General features: G+C 46.8%; 1 protein-coding gene across 1 annotated transcript in view; it reads right to left on the reverse strand.

Moving 5' to 3' along the window:
* Nucleotides 1-358: 358 nt before the first annotated feature.
* Dnah6 (dynein axonemal heavy chain 6) overlaps nucleotides 359-8828 on the reverse strand; it is a 195330-nt gene continuing 186860 nt past the window's right edge. Inside the window, exons 72-77 of the mRNA XM_021164519.1 lie at nucleotides 8388-8515; nucleotides 7484-7669; nucleotides 6901-6973; nucleotides 4958-5109; nucleotides 3726-3948; nucleotides 359-595 (exon numbers count right to left, since the gene is read on the reverse strand). Of these exons, the coding sequence (XP_021020178.1) occupies nucleotides 492-595; nucleotides 3726-3948; nucleotides 4958-5109; nucleotides 6901-6973; nucleotides 7484-7669; nucleotides 8388-8515 (866 nt within the window). The 3' untranslated portion in view covers nucleotides 359-491. The remainder of the gene's footprint in view (nucleotides 596-3725; nucleotides 3949-4957; nucleotides 5110-6900; nucleotides 6974-7483; nucleotides 7670-8387; nucleotides 8516-8828) is intronic.

The following is an 8828-nucleotide window of genomic DNA, read 5'->3' on the forward strand; positions in this document are numbered from 1 at the left end:
TTTCATGGTTTCATGGTAATTCAGTTGCACAGCTCTCTCAAGGGTGAGCTTTGTGTGTGACAGTGTCATGTTACAATATCTAAAGGTTGTTGCTGTTGGTGGTGCTGGGTTTTCGAGATCCTTAATTAGGTCTAGAAACAGGAGTATCAGGGCTCTGTGCCTAATGTGGACTGTGGGCCTCTCCTACAAGTATGACCAGGAAGGGATCCTGTGTGAATGAGGGGTCAACTCTGGCTCTCCCCAGGCCTTCAACAACACACTGGAGAGAAGCAGTCTAGCCCGGCTTTCACGTAGAGTTGGGGGTTTGAGTTAATAGGGGTGTGTGAATCAGGAGCCTCCACATTCACAGCCAGGGTTTCCAACAGAAATAACTCAAAATGACTTTATTTTAGGTCATGGGAGAAATAACAGCCACAGCTGCCATCCTTAAGTCAACTCAGAGGTCACTTCCTCCTCATCAGGGAAGACCTCTGGATCAGCGAGGCCCCCACTTACTCACTCAGCTGGCAGAGCAACGCTGACCCCTTGGAGATCCAGTAATCACTGATCCTCTTGGAGGGTAAGAGGACCGTCACCACAAAGTTGGTTGAATGGCCTGAGAAACGATACGGGGGTGGTGGGAGGGTGGGGGTGGGTGGGGTGGGTGGTGGTGGGGGCAGGGTGGGAAAGAAGAGATGTTACTTAAACAGTAGCCTCTGGATTCACGGAGATAAGATTACTGAGAGTCAAGAGGCTCTAGCTCGAGACTTGGCTGAACCTGAAGATGCTGGGCACAGTCCTCTGAAGGTTCTAGTTTCAGGTGATACCAAAGGATATTTTAGAATACATGGTGCTTTGAGGCCTCTCTGGCTTAGAGCTTATATCTTCCTGAGTATGCTTCAGGTTTTCTGTAGGTTGAATCTAGGAGCATTGGGCTGGAATTCAGACCTGACACTTCAACCGGACTTAGGGGTTTCTAATGGTAGGTAGGGCATCTATACATGTAGTCGTCTGTTTATCTGTCCTTCCTTCACTCCATCCTACATAGGAAAACTCTTGGGCTCCTGGAATGAACAGGTATGGGGACAGGCATTTTTGTCTTCAGTGTGTAACCATTCTGTGCAGCAAGTCACTCTTCGGAAGTTCTTTCCCTTCTGTGGCTGTCTACGGGGCCATTGAGAAGGAGATGGTGCCCTCGGATGCCGATGGCTCCTTCTGCACTGCTCTCTCAGATTCCATCAGTGTGGGATGGACATCAGGGAAGGCAGCCTCGGACCCAGCAGAGGGTGCCTCTACCTTTTCACCTTTCCGGTCCATTGAGTTCCTGGCTTTCCAGTGCCACAGCATGGCAAGCCGCTCTAGACATCTTTCCTGTGTATTTACTGGTTTTATGCAGTCCAGAAATTTGTCTCCATGCTTCTATGGGTGCCCGCCCAATGCAGGCAGTCAGTGCCTGGAGTATGTGAGAGGCCTTCCCTAGGTCTGGAGGAAGACTCAGGACACAACTAAACCCCTGCATCCACTGACTGGGTTTAAGCAGAATCAATTCTCTGTTGGCCATAAATGAGTGTAGCTGCCTTCCAAAATCCCCTCCCCCTCAATCTCCCGGCGCCCTCCTAAGGGATTTACTGTCCAGTCTGCTTGGCTCACAGTTAGACAAGAAGCACCTCCAAGGGGTAGATGATTGGGACAGATGTGTGTATGTCTCATGTCACGTGTCCTACGCCGACATCCTGGAGGGCTGATGTCAGAGGTCTCGTGCTTCTGACAAACAGGATGGCCATGACACACGTGCTGTGTACTGGACTGTCGTTCAAGAAAGCAAAGGCTGGCTGCTTACTACAGAGGGATGGAGCATGACTGGAAGGTTAAGGACAGTGCTGGGCAGGCATAGACATGTGAATCTCTATGAGCTGGAGGCCCAGCTTGGACTACGTGGCAAGTTCCAAACTGCCAGGGCTACGTAGTGAGACCGGCTCAGAATGGATGGATGGATGAATGAGAAAGAAAAGGATGCAGAAATAAAGGCTGTGTTCCCACAGAAGGGATTTAATGGGCTTTAGAACTACAGAGCCTGCTCACCAAAGCTGCTGTCTGCAGGCAGGACCAGGGCCTGCACCGCAGGGGCTTAGCTGAACTTACTCTGGGGATGGAGTGTTCATCACAATGGGAACTTGCTTTTGTCCTTCCTCATGCTGCTACAGTTAACAAGAGACTTGGACCACCTTTAATTCATTCAGCTTGGCTTGAAAACAGTACTATTGTGTTGTTCTAAACCAGACTGAGAAATTGTTAGAGTGCTCTCAGAGGTTAGCTGGGTTCACTGTTCATGTTTGATCACGCTTAGCTTTTCTTTTTTTGTGGAAAAAAAATTAAAGCATAAATGGTCCTTCCTTATCCATCTCATGATACACACTTCGCATGCCTTGTAGATTATTTTGAAGAAATATTACGTAAAAACTTTTGCTGCATCTATTTTGGTATGTGTCTCTAAATCCTTACTATTAAAGGCACAAATATCATAGCTAAAATATTACTTTCTAAGAGCTGTTCAAATTTTTCTAGTGTGCATACATACATGTATAAACTCATTATACACACACACTGTATGTACATATATGCATATATATATATATATATATATATATATATACACATATATATGTATATGTTATATTGGTACTTGACAGTTACTTAGATTCAGAGTTTAAATAAGGGCCACACTCCACAGCAATGATGTGTATCCTAAATCACCTTTAACAATAAATTAAAATTGTAACTATAAATCTGCCTCTTTGCCACCCACTACAATATATTTGTTGACACAAACAGGTTGGTTCTACTAGGAGTCCCAGAATCTCCTATCTTTGTGAAGGAAGGTTTAGGCTCAGGTTTAAACGCCCTCTTCTGGCCAAAAGACGCTACCACATTTACTCACATGTATACTATTACATAAAATAAAATGTACACTATTACATAAAAATAAAATTTTATATTAAATCATTGGTAGACACTTGAAGCTTAATAACCAATTTTTAAAATGCTTAACCAACCCCTAATGGAATGGTTTTAATAATTGCCACATCCTAAAAAGTCAATCAGATGCACACCTGCTTCCTGATGGAGGTCCAGGCCACTGTAAAATATTCCATTCTCTCTTAGCATCATGTGGACCTTGGGGANCAGACTCAGGTTGTTAGGCTTGGTGACGAGAGCCTTTACCACTGAGNCCTCGCCCNGGCTCACATCTCATGTCATATGTTTTCTTTCTCTCCGCTTCCATTTTGTAGGACTGCAGCCCAGGCCCACTCGGAGTTTTGGAATCCAGCTTTTTCCACTTAGTTCATTTAAAAACCGCTTTTCTATGATAGACCAGACTGGCCTTGAACTTACGGAGGTCTGCCTGCCTCTGCTGGGGTTAAAGATATGTGCCACCTTGTCCAGCAACATTTGGATTTTGATTGAAGTTTTTATTTAGTTATTATGTGTACAATTAAAAAGTATTCATTTATTTTTATGTATGTGGTTGTTTTGCCTGCTTGTCTGCCTGTACCCTACATGTGTGCAGTACCATTGGTATACAGAAGAGGGCACTGGATCCTCCGGAACTGGAGTTACTGATTGTTGTAAGCCACGTTGTGGGTGCTGAGAATCAAACCTGGGTGCTGTATAAGAGCCTCAAGTAGTGCTCTTAACTGCTGGACCATCTCTCCAGCCCCATGGACAAATCTTAAGAACATGCTCACCTGTGGTTGAAAGTGTTCCTGCCCGGGCTCCTGTTTTGTAGAGCGGGGAGTGGTAGAGTGTGTGGACTGGCTCATAGTTTTGTTTTGGTTCAAAGTGAACTACAGGCAACATGGGGTTCATCTGTCCTGGCAATGCGTCTTCTATGACCATGTCTTTATCATCCCACCGAGAAGCATCCATGAACATTCCATGAACAAGAACCCCATCTTCAGGAGAGGGCAACTGAAAGAAACTCAGAAGTTTAGAGGTGAGCAGAGGATAAGGGATTAACAGTTTGAGGTATTGCCCGTGTCCCACCTTTTCAACAAGTATCTCTAAAGACCAGTACCTTATTAGAGAAGGGTACCCTAAAGATTTGAGGGATGGGCCACCCTCATGCTCAGTTTGGTACTGAAGTTGATACTGTCCATACCCCACCAGGATGCAGAGTTGGAGCTACCCACTGGGAAAACCAATTATGGCTACTTTAGACCACCTAACATTATGAGTAAGGACTTTTCTCTTCCTCTTGAGAAGCAGAGTGAGGCAAAGGCTGGAATGACCCCCTGTTCTTCTCAGAATCTGGGCTCCCTTCTAGAAGACAAATTGTATGTCTGCAATACTATTTGAAGAGTGCAAAAGCCATCAGGACCGCCTCTATAGCAGACACCTATAACTTATTTACTGTGGTTATAGGAGGAAGAGGTATGCAGCTAGCATTTCAGTTCTGCCAGGGGGGGGGTGCTGTGTAACTGCTAGAGACAGATTTGGTCCATAATATTACAGTGGGTTATTGTGAGTGAACTCTGTGTTGGCTCTATGGCATGTGCCACTCCGTTCTGAGAGACCTGTCATTAGCCCACTGCAGATGAGAACACCGAAGTTCAGATTCATGAGCTAATTGTTTCAGCACACATGCCAGGTGACAGGTAGAACCAGGCAGGATTCAAACTCAAGGTTATTTTATTCCAAAACTCTTGTCCTCCGTGTCTTGTTATATTGCCTCTGTAGATTGGAGACTGTTGCTGTCTGAATCTAAATCATATAGCTCTAGGCAGAAAAAATATTTCCATAAATTGGACTATGTTTGCCAAGTTCCCATTCAGTCCCTGCCAAGGAGCTGGCCTTGGGGAATGAGACCCACCCCTTCCTCCCATTTCTGCAAATGGCAGTGGTGGGTCAGGGGAGGCTGGCCGAACGATCCAGACAGTGGGATAGGCACTTCTGTGCCATGGAGTTGGGTAGACAATACCTCCTTGTCCATGGGCAGTTCTGTTCCAAATTGAATGTCCTTGGCTGATTCTATCACTGCAGCTTGGTCTCGGTAGACTGGGATCATATTATACTTGAAACTCAGCTCGTCTATAGGCAAATTATATTTTCTAGCGTGGTTCTGGAGGGTCCCTGAAGATATGAAAAGGTAGGCCCGTCAAAGCATGTTGCAGTATGTCCCCCCTGTCAACCCAGGCTGTGGCTCATCAGAGAGCTTTGTCTCCGTAGAGACCCATCAGGGCTGGCAGAATGACTCAGCAGGCAAAGGCACTTGCTGCCACGCCTGATGACCTGTGTTTGATTCCCCGGCACCTACATCATGGGAGGAGAGAGCCAACTCCAGCAAGTTGTCTTCTAACCTCCACATCTGTTTTGCATGCCTTTCCTCCAAACAAACAAACAATAAAAAATAAGTAAATAAATAAATGTAAGGGAAAAGTGGAAAAAGAAACCCAAGCTATTAACAGTCTACATGGAATTAGTTCACAGAGCATAGAAGCCTGAATCATGCCGGAGGCAGGGGTGGTGAAGGACCCAAGGGATGAATGAGTTCATGTCATGATTAAGAAGAGAGGAAAGGTGGCTGCAGAGATGGCTCAGCAGTTAAGAGCACTTGTTACTCTTGCAGAGATCCAAGTTCAGCTCCCAGAATCCACATCAGGCAGCTCACAACCACTTATAAATTCAGCTCTAAGGGAATCCAACACCTTCTTCTGACCTCCACAGGCATCTGAGCACGTGCGCGCACATGCACATGCGCACCGCACGCTCACACACACACACACACACACACAAATACTTACTCAAGCACACACACACACACACACACACATCTATAAAACTATAAAACAAATTAGGCATGGTGGCACTTGGGAGATGGAGTCAGGCAGATCTCTGTAAGTTCAAGGCCAAGGATGGACCAGGCCAAGGCCAGGATCTCCATAGGGAGTTCCAGGCTAGCCAGGGCTAGCCAGGGCTAGCCAGGGCTACATAGTTGAGATCCTGTCTCAAACAAAACAAAAACAACTCCCCCCTCAAAATAAAACAAAAACTGACCAACCAACTAACTAACAACACAGCTAACCAGGCAAAACCAAAACAAAACCAAAAAACTCAAACAAAAAGCACCAAGAAATCCCAAACTAAAACCAACCAAACAAAAACCAAAGAGCGGGAGAGACTAAGTTTGTGGCATGTCACCCTGTCATGAGAGAGACAAACTAGTGGGAGTTTCAGGGCAGGTCTCCCTAACCTCAGGATTTTGTTCAGCTTGCACATATGGGCTGTTTGCCAGGGATTAGGGATAAGACAAACTGAGGATAGGGTTCCTAGACACCCGAGGTCTGGATCTCTTCAGTACTCTCCATCCAAATCCCCTAGGACGGATGAAGCATTATCAAGAGTTTTTGCTTTTAGGCTGGGGATGTTGCCTGCCTAGAATGCACAGAGCTCTGGGTTCATTTTCAGCACTGCCTGAAACTGGGGCATGATGGCTTATGCATGAGATCCTAGAACTGGGGAGGTGGAGGCAGTAGGATTAGAAATCTAAGGCCAGCCTCGGCTGCTAATCAAGGCAGTCTGGGCTACAAAATAGGAAGTATGTTTTAGAGAGAGGAGACTGCTTAGAGCTTAAGCATGCGTGGGGGTGGGGTAGATAAGAGGGTTGTGTCACGTGGAGAGCTGCATCAATAGCCATCCATTCATGGATTTAGCCTAAATCAAACCCATGCATAGAAACCTGGGAAGGGCAAGGATCAGATTATCAGGGAGCGTCTATTTCTGCCCTCCCCTTCATCTCTCTCTGGTGATGGAGGAAGAGTAATCCTAGATTATCCTAGATTGGCAGGGCCAGTCAGGTCATGGGTAGCAACACCATTTCCTCAGCTCCTACAAACCACAACTCTTGCTGGGAGGCACCCATACCTGTGAGAAATCCTTGCGGGAAGAAGAACCCGGAAATCCAGAAGGATTTAGGCTGTCCTCGTTTGAGCCACAGCTGGGGGAGAGACATGATTTCATGAGGCACTCTGTTTCTGAGGTGGGGTCTGCCATCTAAAGTCAGGGCTGTGTTGGGAGGGGAGTGGTGTCTGATGGAATCCTGAGTTACCCTCTGTCTTCTTACTGCTGGTCTGTGCCCCTTCTTATCTCCCAGCTTTGACTGCAAGCCTGGAGCCACAAGGGACAAGAGGCTTGGGCAGCCAAGGTACATGTGGCTGTGTGGAGACATGTTGTGGTTTGTGCCTTACAGAGGGGCCATACACTGCAGCTAAAACCTCACGAGTGGCCTGGGGTTGGAAACCAACATATAGATAAGAGCCTAGGGAAAATGGCATTATAATTGGCTTAAGGCTTTCAAAGGGAAGCCATTCTGGAAGGTTCTGTTTCTCTGGCATCAAATGATTCCCAGTTGTTGCTACTCAGAGCGCCCCCCCCCCCCCCGGCGGGGGTTTAGGGACAGCCACATTGTCAAACCCATCAAACCCCAGGCATGTGAAGTTTTCCGTACGTCCAAAAACGCAGTCCTCAGAATAAGGTCTTTGACCCATGATCCCAGTGGCTTCAGGGATGGGTAGGCCGTGTTAGACCAAAGAGAGGGAACCTGGTTGTTGAGGAAACTCTGATACACTTTTTCCATTTCTTCAGACATCACCACGAGCCCAGCAATGGCTTTGTTGAGTGTTTCTAGAGAGATCTGAGAGAACGAAACAGATCAGTGCTCATTACAGGAGCAATTATCGGGTGGACAGGACAATGATTTTCCCAGTCTACATGTATGTGTCTGAGCATGCATACATGCACACACATGGCGAAGACAACCTCGGATATCATTCCTCAGGCATTGTCTGAACTGTTTAAAAAATTAAATTCATTATGTGTTTAAGTGTTTTGCATGTGCATATTATCTGTGCACCACGTGTGCCCGTGGAGGCCAGAAGAGGGCATCTGATTGTGTGACTGGATGGCCAATGATTCCCCAAGGGATTACAAATGTATGCTACTGCCTGAGGCTTTCTTCTTCTCCCACGTCAGTTCTGGGGCTTGCACTTTGGCCATTATGCTAGCAAGGCAAGCACTTTACTGACTGAACTAGTTCCTCAGCCCCAACTCACTCTTAACTGAGTGCTGAGGTCCCAGAAAATTTCAAGTGGGTTGATGGAACTCGAGACATAAAGTAGACCGCCGAAGGGGCTTGAGGGTTTGGAATGTCACACAGTCACACAGTCACTGTTAGAATAAGGGAATACAGACTCAGCCATACGCAGCCTGGGCCTGAGGACCAGTTAGTACAGTCAAATGGGAGCTTAGGGATGATGGGACGGAGCCCATCATGATAAGTCCACTCATGTTCTTAGAGCATTTTCTACAAGGCTCGGCTACCCAACAGCAATGGCGAAGGTAAGCTTCCGTACGTGGATTAACTTCAGGAGATTGTTGAACCGGTCCACTTCCTGGCCAAGGACGGTGGTCAGAGAGTTCAGGCGTCCTTGAGGGTCCTTGACAAAAAGGGTCTCGGATGCACCCTCCATCTGCAGGGATTCTGTAACACACACAGTTGGCTGCTCAGACCACAGCATGTGTGAGTGCGGGTGCGTGCATGCCATGCCATGGCTGAGGGGAGGGCGTCAGAGGACAACTCCGAGGAGTCCATTCTCACCTTCCACCTTCCTGTGAGTTCTGGGGATTGAACATGAGTGCATCACAGGGGAGTCAGACTTGCCAGGTGAGCACTCTATTGAGCCAGAGCTTAAATTTGACATTTTATTCTTTATAAGTCTACCTGTGCTTTTGTAGAAGCAGTCACAAAAATAAGGCTTCGATTAATGGCGATCAGGGAAAATGTGTGTGTGTGT

This window comes from Mus caroli, chromosome 6, assembly GCF_900094665.2.
Source record: "Mus caroli chromosome 6, CAROLI_EIJ_v1.1, whole genome shotgun sequence".
Classification (NCBI taxonomy): domain Eukaryota; kingdom Metazoa; phylum Chordata; class Mammalia; order Rodentia; family Muridae; genus Mus; species Mus caroli.